The sequence below is a fragment of the Callospermophilus lateralis genome, chromosome 11 (genome assembly GCF_048772815.1).
Source record: "Callospermophilus lateralis isolate mCalLat2 chromosome 11, mCalLat2.hap1, whole genome shotgun sequence".
NCBI lineage: Eukaryota > Metazoa > Chordata > Mammalia > Rodentia > Sciuridae > Callospermophilus > Callospermophilus lateralis.
In genome coordinates, this window is record NC_135315.1 from 18468363 (window position 1) to 18483259 (window position 14897).

The 14897-nt window shown below is 55.4% G+C and overlaps 2 protein-coding genes across 8 annotated transcripts; one reads left to right on the top strand and one right to left on the bottom strand.

The window, feature by feature from the left end:
• The first annotated feature begins 206 nt into the window (after window positions 1–206).
• Slc25a39 (solute carrier family 25 member 39) lies at window positions 207–4549 on the top strand. Of its 3 annotated transcripts, none has more exons than XM_076869967.2 (12): window positions 207–331; window positions 1271–1370; window positions 1494–1553; window positions 1680–1724; window positions 1983–2116; window positions 2662–2729; window positions 2870–2994; window positions 3158–3331; window positions 3421–3530; window positions 3750–3831; window positions 3909–3989; window positions 4069–4549. In XM_076869967.2, the coding sequence occupies exons 2-12, from the start codon at window positions 1286–1288 to the stop codon at window positions 4182–4184; spliced, it is 1080 nt and encodes a 359-aa protein (XP_076726082.1). In that variant the 5' UTR covers window positions 207–331; window positions 1271–1285; the 3' UTR covers window positions 4185–4549. The 3 variants fall into 3 exon arrangements, with proteins under 3 accessions (XP_076726082.1, XP_076726083.1, XP_076726084.1); XM_076869968.1 differs by having other exon boundaries at window positions 208–331; window positions 2007–2116; XM_076869969.1 differs by lacking the exon at window positions 1680–1724 and having other exon boundaries at window positions 208–331; window positions 2007–2116.
• A 1331-nt stretch (window positions 4550–5880) lies between these two features.
• On the bottom strand, window positions 5881–14539 carry Rundc3a (RUN domain containing 3A). Of its 5 annotated transcripts, none has more exons than XM_076869966.1 (11): window positions 14418–14539; window positions 10765–10880; window positions 10258–10406; window positions 10001–10086; window positions 9009–9098; window positions 8823–8903; window positions 8516–8681; window positions 8248–8405; window positions 7392–7529; window positions 7178–7284; window positions 5881–6159 (listed from the first exon to the last, which is right to left on the bottom strand). In XM_076869966.1, exons 1-11 carry the CDS (start codon window positions 14522–14524, stop codon window positions 6017–6019), a joined length of 1341 nt encoding a protein of 446 aa, XP_076726081.1. In that variant the 5' UTR covers window positions 14525–14539; the 3' UTR covers window positions 5881–6016. The 5 variants fall into 5 exon arrangements, with proteins under 5 accessions (XP_076726081.1, XP_076726079.1, XP_076726078.1 ...); XM_076869964.1 differs by lacking the exon at window positions 5881–6159 and adding an exon at window positions 6743–6762 and having other exon boundaries at window positions 10258–10391; window positions 14418–14524; XM_076869963.1 differs by lacking the exon at window positions 5881–6159 and adding an exon at window positions 6743–6762 and having other exon boundaries at window positions 10258–10394; window positions 14418–14524.
• Between the last annotated feature and the right edge of the window lie 358 nt (window positions 14540–14897).

The window sequence follows — 14897 nt, forward strand, 5'->3', positions numbered from 1 at the left end:
GAGGTGCAGACAGCGACCTTGACCCTCAGGCTTCAAGGAGCGCTGGGCAAGGATGGAATCCGTCCGCGAGACAGCGGCGCAAGGGCGGGACTACGGCAGGTGGGGCAAGAGAAAACGAGTGGGTGGGACCTGTGGCACTCCGGGTAGGAGACCGGTTGGCCCACGGAGGCGGGGCTTAGAAGCTGTTCGGGGGCGGGGTCAGCTAGACCAGTTTCCCAGTCCGCCCTTTGCGAGGCGGGCGAGCGCGCGCGCACCCTGCACCGGCCGCGGAGCCGCTGTGGGCCCGATGGGCCCCAGGCGCCGCGCCGCGCGAGCACCGGCTTGGAGCCAGGTGGGCGGGCCGAAGCTGGGGGCCGGCTGGGATCCGAAGCGGGAGTGGGATGTCTGGGGGTCCCTCCGGACTGATTCCAGGCTGGGAACGCTGAGTCGCGGGCCACTGGGCCCTCTTACCCAACGCTGGGATGGGGCAGGTCCCAGAGGGTCGGGAACAGGTCTTTCTCCTCGACCCTGCCTGTGACCTCTCGGCTGTCCCCATCTCGTATTCCGAGGAGAGAGGCAGAGGAAATGTTTCTTAGCCAGGTCTTTGGGCCTGCTCTGTGCGGCCCCGGAATGCAGAGTGTGGGGGAGTGCCAGGCACCCCAGCCAGCAGTCGGGGAGAAAGGCGGATGGACCTTTCTCGACGACATCAGATTTGTTTACACGTTTCCTTTGATGCCCAGCCCCACTTTTCTTCGCCCTGTAACTCGAAGGGCGCAGGTGCCCACCCCGGGGCTAGGTGCTGTAGCCGGGTCCAGAGGGAGCAGCTCAGTAGTTTTGATCTTTGGGCCGCTAGGGCCAAACCCGGTGTCTGCACTTAAGTGCACAGTAAGCATGAGTGGTGTGGGTGAGGAAATGGCATTGGGCCATAATTTCCATTAACCAACTACTCCTGAAGTGCTGGAGTAACCTTGGATAGGTCACCTGTCTTCCCTGAGCCTTAGTTTCCACGTTAGCAAAATGAGACTGACCCCAGCTGTTTTGGATGGTTATTGTGAGGATTATTGAGGCAATTGCTTGGGTGCACTATAGGGGTGAGCATCGGTTAAAATCCCAAAGAGCTGCCTCATGGCTACCCCTCCCTGTGAGGCTTGATATTCCATTGTTAAAAACTTTTTGGTTTCTGTTGGGTGGGTAGGACCCAGGCTCCCTCTACATGGTAAGCAAGTGCTCTACCATTGAGGCACACTCCCAGCCAAGTTGGTGCTCCATGTGACTGCAGTTTGTTTTTCAGGATTGAAACAACAAGATGGCTGACGAGGACCTGGGGGGCATTAGCCCTTTCCAACAAATGGTGGCCTCAGGGGCTGGGGCTGTGGTCACCTCTCTCTTCAGTAAGACCTGGGAAGATGGGATGTGAGCAGATGGGGATTGGGGTAGACCAAAGACCAAAGGTGGCACCTTTGTCCTGGGGGTGGGTGAAATGGTGGGGTCCTGAAAGGAGCCTTCTCCCCCAGCGACACCCCTGGATGTGGTGAAGGTCCGCTTGCAGTCTCAGCGCCCCTCAGTAGCCAATGGTGAGTATCTGACCATGATGCCAAATGGAGGGGTGGCGGTCTGGACAAAGTGAGGATCTCCCGGAAATGGGGTCCTTTAGGTGGGTGGGGAGCTCTCTTGACTTGAGGGGCTGCCTTGTATTTTAGAGCTGACACGTCCCTCCAGACTCTGGAGCCTTTCCTACACCAAATGTGAGTGCCCCAAGCCACAAGGAGCCTGGGAGGGTTAAGGGAGGGAGTGTCCCTGTGTCCTCAGGTAAATTGTGGGCCCCCTAGTCATGAGCTAGCACTACCTTCAGATTATGTCCCCTTGCCCCCTTGCCCTCTGTCCTATACAAGAACATCCATGCAGGGATTCCAGCCTCAATTGGCCTACCAAGGATGGGGACTCACCACCTCCCTGCAAGGTTCCAGGGCCCTGTCATCCTAATACCTCTTCCCCTTCCCCAGCGCCCTCCTCTCTCCCATCCACAGGGAAGTGTCTCCTATACTGCAATGGTGTCCTGGAGCCCCTGTATCTATGCCCAAATGGTACCCGCTGTACCACCTGGTTTCGTGATCCTACCCGCTTCACTGGCACTCTGGTGAGGAGCAGGGAAGAATGATATTGCAAGGCACGTAGAGGCAGCCAGTTCATTTTGGGAAGGGCTTCCCAGAGGAATTAGTGCCTCTGTGAGGGTTTTGTTTTGTTTTGTTTTGTTTTTCTGTATTGGGGTCAAACCCAGGGCTCTGCCCATGTTAGGCAGGTGCTCTACCACTAAGCCATATTCCTAAACTTCCAAAGGCTTTATTATTGTTATTATTTATTTATTTTTTAGTTGTTGATGGACCTTTATTTTATTAATTTGTTTATACATAGTGCTGAGGATCGAACCCAGTGCCTCACACATGCTAGGCAAATGCTCTACCACTGGTATACAACCCCAGCCCCCAAAAGGTTTTGAAGGGGGAATTGGGGTCCACCTGGAGCTAACTGGTAGGCTATAGGTATGGAGACCTGAGGGACTACTACTTCTCAGGGCTGTGAGCAGAGGCTGAGGGCATTAGGCCAGGGCCCAGCCTGGTCAGCCCATCTCAGGCTTTGTTCATGTCTGTTCTTTCCCCTTTTTTCTGGTGCCCATGTGGCTAGGATGCTTTTGTGAAGATTGTGAGGCATGAGGGCACCAGGACCCTGTGGAGTGGCCTCCCAGCCACCTTGTAAGTAGCCAAGTCCTGGGTATTCTCTTTCTTTGGTGCCTGTTGATCCCTTGCTCTCTCTCTCTTTTGGCTGGCTGGCTGGGGCAGGGGATGCTTGGGAGCCTTTGGGAGTCCTAGCTTACCTCTGTCCACATCCCTAGGGTGATGACTGTGCCAGCTACCGCCGTCTACTTCACTGCCTACGATCAACTCAAGACCTTCCTTTGTGGGCAAGCCCTGACTTCTGACCTCTATGCACCTATGGTTGCTGGTGCACTGGCTCGCTGTGAGCATAGGCCTATGCCCTTGATCTCCCTCTGTCCCTGCCTGTACCTGTGCCCAGTCAGTCCCAGTTCCCAGTCCCAAACTGCCACCTTGAGGGTGGGGGGGATGTTCTAGACCATATGGGACCTGAAATCTGAATTCTATGCACTGTCCACCCCCTGCAGTGGGCACTGTGACAGTGATCAGTCCCCTGGAACTTGTACGGACAAAGCTGCAGGCTCAGCACGTATCATACCGTGAGCTAGGCACTTGTGTCCGGGCTGCGGTGGCTCAGGGTGGCTGGCGCTCATTGTGGCTGGGCTGGGGCCCTACAGCCCTTCGAGATGTACCCTTCTCAGGTAGGCATCCAGGAGTATAGGGAGTAGGGTATGGAAGTCCTGGAATGTTGTGGCCTCCTCACCTCTTATGAGTGTCCCCACTTCCCAAGCTCTGTACTGGTTCAACTATGAGCTGGTGAAGAGATGGCTGAATGGGCCCAGACCAAAGGACCAGACATCTGTGGGCATCAGCTTCGTAGCTGGCGGCATCTCAGGGACGGTGAGTTGACTGGACTAGGTTTGAGGCCAGTGGAGGTATCCCTGGGGGCACTTGAGGGTTGATGGAGATGCCCAAGAGAAGAGTCCTCACCAGCAGTACATTACATCAGGGTCCTTAGCCATACCTAGAAGGCCTTTATCCCTCTCTAGGAGCCACCAGTGTGCCAAGGATAGGGGTCATGGGAATGGGGATGAGCTAGCTCTCTTCTCACCCTACCAGGTGGCTGCCATCTTGACTCTACCCTTTGATGTGGTGAAGACTCAGCGGCAGGTAGCGCTGGGAGCTGTAGAGGCTGTAAGAGGTGAGCTGCCAGGCAAGTGGAATGAGGGGCGGGCAGGGGCCCAAGTTGATTGTGCTGAATTGGCCTTGAATTTGCAGTGAAGCCCCCGCGCATTGACTCCACCTGGCTGCTGCTTCGGAGGATACGGGCAGAATCAGGCACCAAGGGACTCTTTGCAGGTGGGTATCTGTCTGTGCGAGCCTGCATCTGTTTGTCTGGAACCCTGACCCCTGACCTGGGCCTTCCTTCTTGTTTTAGGCTTCCTCCCGAGGATCATCAAGGCTGCCCCCTCTTGTGCTATCATGATCAGCACTTATGAGTTTGGCAAAAGCTTCTTCCAGAGGCTCAACCGAGAAAAACCTCTGGGCCATTAAATGGGGCCAGGAGATGGACTGTCTAGCTCTTCCCGTGGATCGGGGGCAGGAGGAGACTGAGTCAAGTGCCTTTTCCTCAGCACTCAGGGGACGGGCCTCGTTTCCCTTTTCTCCCAACCAAGAGCCCCAGGTAGGGCTGTTCCCCAACCCTGGGCCATCCAGGCCTTCCTTACACCCAGCTAGATTCCTGTTGCTCCCCCTTTCCAGGATCATCACTTTCCCACCCCCAAGTTCAAGACCAAATCTGTTCATTGCCTGCCTCTTGTGCTTGCTTTGTGTTTGCTGTAGCTGGGCCTCCAGGAGCCAAGAAGCCCTGAGCTCAGTGTTTCCCTGCCTCTTCATGCTGTCTAAAAATGATGAACTTCTGTGTGGTGCTTCTGTCTGCTGCGGCCAGGCATGGGGGGAGTGGCCTAGGAGGGGTCCTGATGCTGGCTTTGACTGACCAGAGTGGCACCCATGAAGAAGCCCTCCTTAACTTAGGGAGGGTCAAGTTGAGGACCCAAAATTGAGAGAGGTGACAAGTTGACATTGTGGCCGTGAGGTCCCTTCAGCTTGGACCCAGTGTGTTAGAAAGAGAGACATCTCCCCAAAAGCACACTTAGGTGACAGGGAAAGACAGGCAGTTTCTTAACTGCCAGGCTCCGGCTAATGGACACGTTTGCAACTTTGGGCTAAAGCTGAAATGGTTGGACCTGTGGCATGGAAACACCCCCCAGGGCTGACTCTTATCCTGTCCCCAGAGGGTTCTATCTCTTCTACCTGGTGATTGAGCAGGTATTAAAAGAGGTCAGGTTGGGCTTGAGCTGTAGCTCAGGGGCTGAGTGCTTGCCTAGCACGTGTGAGGGACTGAGGTTGAGCCTTAGCCTCACATAAAAATAAACAAAGGCATGCTGTCCATCTAAAACTACTAAAAACAGCAACAACAAAATATTTTAAAGAGATCAGTTGGCCAAGCACAGTAGTACATGCCTGTAATTCCAGCAACTCAGAAGGCTGAGGCAGGAGGATTGCAAGTTCACAGCCAGCCTCAGCAAATTAGCAAGGCCCTAAGCAATTTTGCCAGTCCTTGTCTCAGAATTTTTTTTAAAAGGGCTGGGTGTGGTTAAGTCCCCTGGGTTTATCCCTTGTACCAAAACAATAAAAGAAGTCAGGTTGAAGTGGCATTTTCAGGTCTTGGTCCTGCCCTGGGCAGACTTCATTACTTATAACATGTCATACAGAAACTCCTCTCCCTAAATTATCATGGCCCATTTGGCACAAGTTGGTTCTGCTAACAGTGAGCCTTGCCTTGTTACAGGCCTGGCACTGGCTCTACTGCTTTCTGAACTTGGCATGGGGCCCTATCCCAGACCCCCACAGATGAGGCCACCCTCAGTCCTCTGGTTTTTATTTGCCTGATCCCCCCAGAACCCCCATGTGGGGGCGAGAAAGGAGTGACTCCAGAGGGTACATAAGGACAGACTAGAGAGGCAGGGCAGCAGGGTCGCCAAGGCTGGGCCGCCAGCTCTTGAGAGTGGGAGATGAGCGAAGGAGAGTCCAGAGGGATTCAGCTAGGCCTCAGGACCACCAGAAGAATGGAGTGGCTTCCCCAGTACTCCCTGTGGCCTTGGTCTTTCTGCCTCCCGCCCCCACTGCTTCCCTTTACAGCCCCGGCCTCCTTGGGCAGGAAGCTGAAACAGGCAAGAAGTAGGGCTTGGTTATCTTTTCCTCAGAGACCCCTGGCTGGGTGGGCAGCATTCTCTGGAAGGGCAGCCTGGACTGGGGGATTCAAGGAAAAGTGGCAGGTGTCCATGGCCCCTGGCAGGTGGGGCTGGCATTGCCCACGCCGCTTCTCAGCTGGGGCTCAGTGCTGGACTGCCCTCGGGACTGTCGCTCACCAGGCACTCGTTGGATTTGAAGCTCGCCAGGGACTTGCAGCTGGGGATGGAGGCCAGGGAGCCGCAGAGGCCCAGCATGGAGGGCGTGGGGTCCTTTCCTGGGAAGAAAGGGTGGGTGAGGTGGGACCAACCATTCTGCTTGTGTGTGAGCTGGGAGAGGGGTATGCAGGGTGGGCAGTGAAGGGACAGCCCTCAGGTCACCCACTGAGACTTTCTTGATCTCTTCTGGAGCATTTGTCATTTTCAACTAAACCTTGATTAAGCACCTGTTTCTGTCATGCACCATGCTGGGGACACTGTATTGTAATCATCAGTTTATGTCTCTCTCCCCCTGAGGTTCGTTCTCTTTTTATCCCTTTATTATTCACGCAGTGAGCAGTTGCTCTGTTCCAAGCATTGGGGATACAGAGAACGGAGAGACGTGGTCCCTGCCCTCAAGGAGCTCACAGTCTGGTGGGGGAGACAGACACACAGACAATCACAAACACAGTGTGGTGGGTTACATGTCCACAGCCTGCCTTGTCTCAAAGAAGATCTAGGGTCATCCAATACAGTGTGGTTAAAAAAAAGACAGCAAGTCCAGCACAGGGAGAGCTAGGATGGGAAAAACAAGATGAAGCCAGGGGTGAGGGCAACACAACGCATGCGTTGAAGTCCTGGGTATTCGCTCGAAGGGAGCCACTAATTTGGTTCTGAGCTTCCTGGCAGCCAAAGAAAAGGGGGAAACAATGGTCAGGCAAGCAGTTCACAGTGTGCATAAGAGTAAATTAGGCTGAGGGATTCCCCAAGAATTTGTGAGCCTCATGTGGCTGTCATATCAAAAAGCCATTGAGCCCTCACCATAAGCCAACAATGGTGATCATTTTTACCAACATTGCCATTGGACCGGTGGGAACAGGGCTCAGCAATATAAAGTGACTGGCTAAGCTTTCACAGCTTAGGGGAGGCATGGCCAGGATTTGCATTGGGTTCTGTCTGACACCCCAAACCAAGCTCTTCACGGCTGTCCTAAGTGCTCAAGAAGGGCTGAGAGTATGAGGGGCTTGGCCAGGGCCTGACTGCAGACAGCTGAGGCCCTTCCTGGAGGGGTGCTGAATGCCAGGGTGGGGGGCTCACCGATGGGGCCCCAGGGCTCTTCGTCCCGCTTGCCCTCTCCCAGGCGCTGGGAGTCAGAGCTCAGACTGGCCTCAGCTGACAGCGGTTCAGTGCTCATGTAGCTGTGTCTGTAGTAGAGCAGAGAGAGATGGTGCTGGCAGAGGCCTAGAGCCCCAGGCCATTCTTCCCAGGGGACCCAACACTCAGTCCCAAGCTAAGCCTACTTGGGACTTACCTCCTGTAGAGCTTGGATTTGCTGGTTCCCTCAGCCCCATTGAGTGTTCCCAGCGAGGGCCACTGGCTGACCAGGGGTGTTGTGAGTTCCTTGGAAGCCTGGGTCAGGGGGGCGTGGTCACCAGGGATCAGACCTGTCCTGGGAAGGGGAGGGGGGTCAGGCCTGGCTGAGAAAGGGAGCAGAAATAGGGAAGGGAGACTCAGCAGGGAAGGGGTTGGAGCAGGGGTTAGGAAGGAAACCTGAGTAGCAAAAAGGTGGAAACAATGTTGGGGTCACTGGGGCAGACCCAGGCAAGCATGGAGTTGGCACTAGTGGTAGTTGGAATGGAGTTGTAGGAGTCGGTTGGGATAGTGTGTGTGTGTGGTGTGCGGGACAGTGGAGAATAGTTAGTCATAGGAGATGGTGCTGAAGGGTCATGATTAGGGAAGAAAAATTTCAAAAATCTTTATGGGGATCCATAGGGGTGAGGTAGGAGTCTCTGGGGTGCAGCATTAGAGGACCTACGATGCAGATCCGGGTGTTAAACAGTGGGAATGATAACAATCACATTGAAGGTCTCTGAGTGACAGAGGTCCTGTGAGTAAATGTTGGGGTCCCAGCATTAATGTAGGATGGCCACTTTAGCTGATGTGGGGAATTGAGGGGGACTGTGGGAGGTTACTGGCTCTTATGTTGAGGATAATATTTGGAAGATATCGCCCAAATCTCAGGGCAGAGGTGATGACATGTGTGAACTGATGCAGGTGAGTTGGAACGCTGGTGTCAGGAAAGGTGATGCTAGCCAGTGGGGCTGGTGATTGGGTTCACCAGGATGATGTGTCGGGGACCAGGGGCCAGGACAGGCGGCCGCGCTCACAGCTGCTCCTGCAGCTCAAGGATCACGCCTTCCAGCTCCCGCTTCTCCCGCTGGTTCTGCGCCGCAGCCTCCTCCAGCTGCAGCAACAACCGCCGATTCTCCGCCTCCAGGTCCTTCAGCTGCGACTCGCGCAGTCGCACCAGCTCTTCCAGGTAGCCCTGTGGGGCGACGGCTCAGCCTGAGCGGGTCCGAGCTACTGCCCTGGCCCTGCTCACCCAGGTCGCTCCATCCCGGGCAGCTCCCGCGCCCTAAGCCACGCGTCGCGCACCTTCTGCGCATAGACGATGCGGAACTTCTGCTCCATCTTGTGCCACTTGTTGTACCAGCTGTCCTCGTCAGTGACGAGCGGCAAGTAGGGGTGTTCGGGCGAGTTATCCTCGCTCGTGCTGCTCTCCGCGCTGTGCCGCTCCTCCTCGTCCGTCAGGTAGTCGTAGCTTGCGGGAGGGAGCAGTGGGTAGGGCCAGCCCTGCACTGCCCCAGCCTCGTCCTATACCCACCGGGGTGTGGACTAGGATGATGCTGTGCCCCGCCTCCTGTCCGCCAGCAGAGTACCCACCTCAATAATGGGCGCTCACCTCTGGGTGAACTTTAAATAGGGCGTGTAATCGATGACCACGGGAGTCTTCCCATCCAGAACTTCACCCTTTAGACAGAAGCTGGGGCGGAAGGGCCAGAGTTGGGGGAGGGAACGGCAATGCGAACATTTTGGAAGAAAACAGTCCCCTTGCCCCCGCCACCACCATGCAGACCCCATGACCCACCTGAAGTCGATGACGCTCAGTCCTATAAGCATCCCGGTGAGGAGAGTGGCCTCCTCCCGCAGCATGATGGCTCCGGAGTCATAGAACCGCCTGTGAGGAGCCGGGAGGGACTGCAGGTACAGCTATGACCGAGGAGCCCCGCTCCCAGGATTTATCGGGTTTACTACAAACTTCCTGCTCAGTACTCGGGGGTGGGTCTTGTCTCCCCCTCAGACTGGGGCTCCTTGGGGCTAGTGCCGGTGTCCCAGCTTAATGGAATGTGTTCTCTAAGAAGAGACTTCTCCATCCTCTCAGGTAACTAATCCCCACCAAGTACTTGGTCACCTGATCCTTTAAATCTTAAGCATTTTATGCTTGGCATTCAGTAAGTACTCAAAAAATAAATCACTCTGAAATGATAGGGATAGATTGTAGTAAAAACGTAAATTGAGTGTGGCCATGTGACAGGTGGAGGTACATGCCCAGGGCTGTACCCAGACAGTGTCCCACAAATTTCCTGCACAAGCACATTCTGCCTTGTTCCCCTGCCCCAGGAACCCAGTCTCTGGGAACCCTCAGTTTAGGGATTAAAGCTCCCCACATAGGGTCTGTGTGTTCTTGGGAAGTAAGTATAGAGCTGCTGCATTGTTTGAAGACTTCACACACTCAGTAGGGCCATGGGCACAGGGTCATAGGTCATGCCACAGGGCCAAGGAGTAAAACAGACCATGGTTGAGGCTTGTTCAGAATTGTGTCCAAGAGTAGAGCTATGCATGCGGGGAAGGCACTGGAAATAAAGACAAATAATGGGCAATAAAATGTGACCTGGAAGTGTTGGTGATGGTGCTAAGGTTGACCCAGAGTGGTCTGGAAAAAGTCCCATTGGGACTACCAGTCTCAGTGCATGCTGGGACTTGTAGTCCAAGTACTAAAGGATTATGCTCGAATTTATGTTCAGGCAACTATAAATGGGCACACTGAGACTTATGGTCCAAGCTGCCTATGGGTCTGACCTGGTAGTCCGGACGTCCCGCAGGGCTGTGGTGATATATTCTGACAAGCGCTTCTCCATCAGTGCTACCCGGATCCATGCCCGACCCTGCAAACATGCTCACATTTACTTGTCCCAGAGGGTCCCATATGTCCAGCATCAGGTGTGGCCCTTCTCCCCAGTGCTTTGGGCAAGGGGTAAAGATCAAGAAGCAGGCAGGCACACTGTGTCAAGAGCAGGAATTAGTTGCCTTGGCCCTGCCCACCTCAGGCCCCTCACCTTGGCTCGAGCAGTACTGATGTTTTCCATGTTCTCGATGCTGCTCACACAGTTGTTGGGCACTTTGCTGCAGGCCAACCGGATATAATCCCAGAAGCCCCGCTGCCCATCTGAGCTGAACCAGCTCACTGGACCTGCTGGGGCACAGGCTGAGCCAGGGCAGGGAGGGGGCTCAGCAAAACCAGGGAGTTTGGAGAGGATCCACATAATGAGGCACTTACATGCATCAATGTAAGAAGCCACGCCCACAAATCCCACCTCCCCAAACGTAGGTGCACACACGCGTGCACACAAAGGGCATGCCAGCACATAGCTGCATGCACAGTGATGGCAGAAGCCCTGCTCCTTTCCCCAGCTGTGCATATGAGCTGTATATGGCCCAGAATTGGGGGCCAGGGTCAATAATAGGGTTCAGAAATCCATGGAGGATATCAGAGTGGGGTGCCTAGAAGCTAAAGGCTGGAAGTTGGAAGGGCTGGGGAATGAGGGGCAGGAACTCAGGCCCACCTTTGAAACGGTGGCTGAGGATCTGCTCCAAAATGGCTGCAAAATTAACAAACTCCTCAGATGAGTCATCGATGGGCTCTGCTGTGTACTTCTCCAGCAGGGTTTTCACAGAGAACCTGGTTGGGGGTAGGGAGACGGGGCAGTGGGGGGTCAGGTGAGAAGATAGGGTGATGGTGGTAGAGGAAAGGTGTCAGGCAGAGACGGAGTGACTGGCAGAGAAGAGGTCATGAAGGGCATGGATATTGTGGGGAGGCAGGTGAGACTAGGAGGACCATAGGTATGCCATGGCATGTGGTGTGAGAGGGCAGCAGATGTGTGTGGGGGGGATGACAGGTAGGAGACTGACAAAGTGGGTGACAGGAGAGGTGACAGCCAGAGAAAGGAAGCTTCAGGAACAAGGTATGAGAAGGGATGAAACAATAGGTAGAAAGATGAGGCACCAAGAGCTAGGAGGCTGTCCCCAACCCCTTCCTTCTGGACTACCCTCAGAGTTGTATTCTCTTGTGTGTGGGCTGAGGGTCGACCAGGAGTTAGAAACTGGTTTGTGACCCTGTCCTGAGCTGTCTTCTGTTGTTGCTGGAGCAACCTTCCATTCCTCAGGGGATGGGGCCAGTCACCTGTGCCTGGGCATGTGAGTTGGCATATGCACATGGAGCATGGGCGTGCATGGGTGGCCAGGTGGGCTCTCAGCCCACAGATGTCCTCCTCCCCATGTTTCCTTCCTGGCTTTGTCACCCACATACCAGCTGCCCAGAACTAGGCAGTGCAGAGCAGGGTAGAGGGAGGTGCAGGGTATGGGTCTGAAATGCACATTGGGTGGGAGGGGACATTGGCAGCAGATCCTTGAAAGGGGCATTGGGGCCCAGACATTGGCTTCTTAGGGAGGCAGGGAACCAAGAGAAGATAGTGAGTCTGAGGGCCTGGATCCAGGCAGCCCCCATCCCGCTCCCCAGTGCTGCTGGGTGCCTCCTGTTCCCTCTGCAGTCCCTGCCCTACAGTCTCCACCTGCCACCCCTGCAGTGGAGTGGAGCAGGGGTAAGGACATGGCTTCTAGCATCCCATTATCTCCCTGTTATGGGTGGCAGAGAAGGGGTGGGGTGTCCAGGGATATGGAACATCCTTGGAACCCTCCTTTCATCTTTGTTAATCAAGCTCTATAATGTGCCAAATGAGGAGTCAAGCAGGTCTGTCTGATTCCAAAGCTCTTGTTATTTCTGCTGTGTCTTGTGGCCTTCTGGCGGCTGTCACAATTACTGAGGACCTGAACAGCTTCTGACTCCTCAGCCCTCCACTCTGCAACCCTCCAGTTCTGGAGCATTGGCCTCTGAGGCTTTCAAGCCAATGGCATTGCCAAGCCTGTGTCCCTCATTTTCCCTTTAGGCTTAGAATGAGTCTGGCCTGAGATCAGAGCCAGGTCAGTGTTGAGTCATGTTAGAGGGGGTCGTTCTGCTCAGTTCAAATCCTATTTGGTTGGGTAAAAACAGGAATACTAGTTCTTGCCTCATTTAATTTTGGTTCAGATCCCAGGCAGGGATGGGGGAGGGTAAGTGTGCACAAGCTGCTGGGCAGGGGTGATGAGAGCTAGGCCACTAATGGAAGGCTGGCCCTGCTGGGAGGAAGCCTGTGTTCAGGAAGTTATCTGGGTTTCATTATGCACCCCTCTCAATTTGATTTCTCTGGGTCATCTGGGTCACACCTTGATAGGGGCCTAGGGCTGGCTCAGTATGGCAGCCATCTACCATCTGTCCCCAGGGGTGCTGCAGAGCTGGTCATTGCCCCCAGGGAATCCCATGGTGTGTTCCCTCTTAGGAGGTGCAGTGACTGCAAGTTGCCATGGAGACAGGGAGGCCAGGGCCCAGGGGAGACTGCTGCCTGCTAAAGGGAGCCATTCTGGGAGGCGGAGGTGAACCACGTGACAGTGAAAAGGCAACAGGGGTCCCCCAGGGTTTCTGAGCCCTTTTCATGTCCCTAATCCCCCAAATTTTAACCTTATCCCCCAGCTCTAAGCTACCTCTAGTCTACCTGAACCTCTGCGTCTCTAGTCTAGGCCAAGGGGAGTTCGTTCCTTTTCCCATGCACTCAAGGGGCCCAGTTCACCTGATAGGCAAGAGAAAGGAGAGGAACCTAGGAGGTCAAAAGCCAAGAGAGGAGCATGAAAAGTGGCATCAGGACAGGACTGATTCTCTGTGCCAGGCACTGGGCTAGGCTCCTATATACTAGGCCATTACCATTTTTTGGTATGGCTTTTATATCTAAAATGGGTATGATGAGGAACCCAAGGCCCAGAGTGGTCGGGAGTCATTTCCAAGGTTGCAAAGCTAATACTTGAGGTAAAAACATGAACGTAGGTCCATCTGGCCTCAAAGACAGAAATCTTCACTTTATACGACACAGACAAGATTTGGGAATGAATGAGGGTGGAGACGGCAGCTCATGCTTTGGGCTGGGTCATTGCTGCATTCCTTCTTTCCATAACATTCCAGGCATCTTTACAGAGGTCTGATGTGCACAGCTCTGTGCAAGTCACTAGGGATGTGATGGAGTGAGACAGATGCAGTGTGATTGGATGTGTGCCCAGGAACCTGGAAACAGCTTTGGGAGCCAGAAGCCAGGGCATCAGGTGGACGCTGACTCCTGGGAGAAAAAGGGCTGAGGCCATGTGCAGGCAGGTGAGGTGGCAAGGGAAGACAACCCAGTCCTGCACTCAGGAGCACCCTGCCCTGAGAGGGGAACACCTGGTGGGCACTGGGGCAGAGGAGGCTGCAGATGGAGAAGGCAGCTGGCATGGAGATCCCAGAAGGAGAGGCAAGTGCAGGTGGGGGCCCAGGGAGAGACTGTGTGGCTGGCCATTTTGCTGGCTTCAGGGTTAAGAGAGGGAGGGTGAGTCACACTGCAGGGTTGAAGTGGGAAGGATTGCTTCCTGGGCCCCAAGAAATCAGAAGAATTTTCCCAAACCTGCCACAGCCCCACCCTCAGGAACCAATGCTTCTGACCTCCTAATTTCCTCCCCTTGAACCCAGGGACCCAGGTTTCTGTGGGTAGGCCCTGGGTTCTTCTTACAGCAAAGCAGTGCCCCTCACCCTTTACTGGACAGGTTCAGGGCCTTTGCCCACATGCCCAGTTGACTATCACAGGCTAGGGCTGCCCAGAGCCGGAGGAGGGCACCATCCTTACTCCAGGGTCTAGCATTAGGAGGTCTCCCAGGAAACCCCTGCCTGGGAAAGGCCAGGCTGACAGGGGTGGCAATGAGGGTACTTGAAGGACATTATTTCCCCCCATGGGTTCCCCACTGCCCACCCTGCTCCCTACTCCCAGAAGAGGAGCCAGCCATCTCCACCCCTCCCCCTCACACACAATGTCACTTCCTGGTTCTCACAGGAAGCTGCAGTGCCAATTAAACACCCCTCACCCCGCCAGGCCCCAGGCTGGGAATAGGCCTGGATTGGCCTAAAAGGATAAGGACCAGACTTCCCACAGCCCTCGGGCTCAAGGCTTGGGAGAAACAGAGGACACATTCCTTTTAACCCTTTGCATCCCCCACTTTTCTCCGTGGCTGCTGGGCACCCTCCCTCCAGCATGCTCAGCCCAGGGTTCCGCAGCTGGCCCCAACCCCTTTCCCTGACACACCACCCCCGCCCGCCAGCGGCGCCCACCTGCACACGGTGATCAGGTTCCTACGCTCCACGGCCACGTTGCGGGAAGACGCTTTCTTGGAGGATAGCCCCAGAGCCATGGTGGTCTGGACAAGGCTCGCTTCCATCCAGATGTGCTGCCACTGATGCCTCCGCCCGCTGCCCCCCACCCCTCCCGGCGCCCCGGTCCCCTCGCCGGATCACGGCTGGGCCCTCTGTCCACCAGGGCCCATCGACCCCTTCACCGCCATCCCTGTGCCTTTACGCCGGGTGCCGGGTCCCCTTGCTCCCTCCCCCGGCGGCGATTCTGGAGCAAAACAAGGCCGGGGAGGGAGCTCTCCGAGGTGCTGAGCCGGGGCCCGTCACCCCCTCCCCCAGCCGCCCGCCCCCCTCGGCCGGTGACGTCAGGGCCATCGGCTCCGCCCCCAGCAGACCGGGGACCAATCCGCAGAGGGTGCAGGGTCTGGGGGAAGGGGGAAGGGCTGGGGCCCCTGGGAGAAC

Excerpts from the sequence above, each read along its gene's own strand:
- Slc25a39 (XM_076869967.2), top strand. The coding sequence starts at position 1,286 with ATGGCTGACGAGGACCTGGGGGGCATTAGCCCTTTCCAACAAATGGTG. Across the intron at positions 1,371-1,493 it reads TGTGGTCACCTCTCTCTTCA|CGACACCCCTGGATGTGGTG; the intron begins GTAAGACCTGGG and ends CTTCTCCCCCAG. Across the intron at positions 3,531-3,749 it reads CTGGCGGCATCTCAGGGACG|GTGGCTGCCATCTTGACTCT; the intron begins GTGAGTTGACTG and ends TCACCCTACCAG.
- Rundc3a (XM_076869966.1), bottom strand. The coding sequence starts at position 14,524 with ATGGAAGCGAGCCTTGTCCAGACCACCATGGCTCTGGGGCTATCCTCC. Across the intron at positions 8,682-8,822 it reads TATTTAAAGTTCACCCAGAG|CTACGACTACCTGACGGACG; the intron begins GTGAGCGCCCAT and ends CCCTCCCGCAAG. Across the intron at positions 6,160-7,177 it reads AGAGCCCTGGGGCCCCATCG|GAAAGGACCCCACGCCCTCC; the intron begins GTGAGCCCCCCA and ends CTTTCTTCCCAG.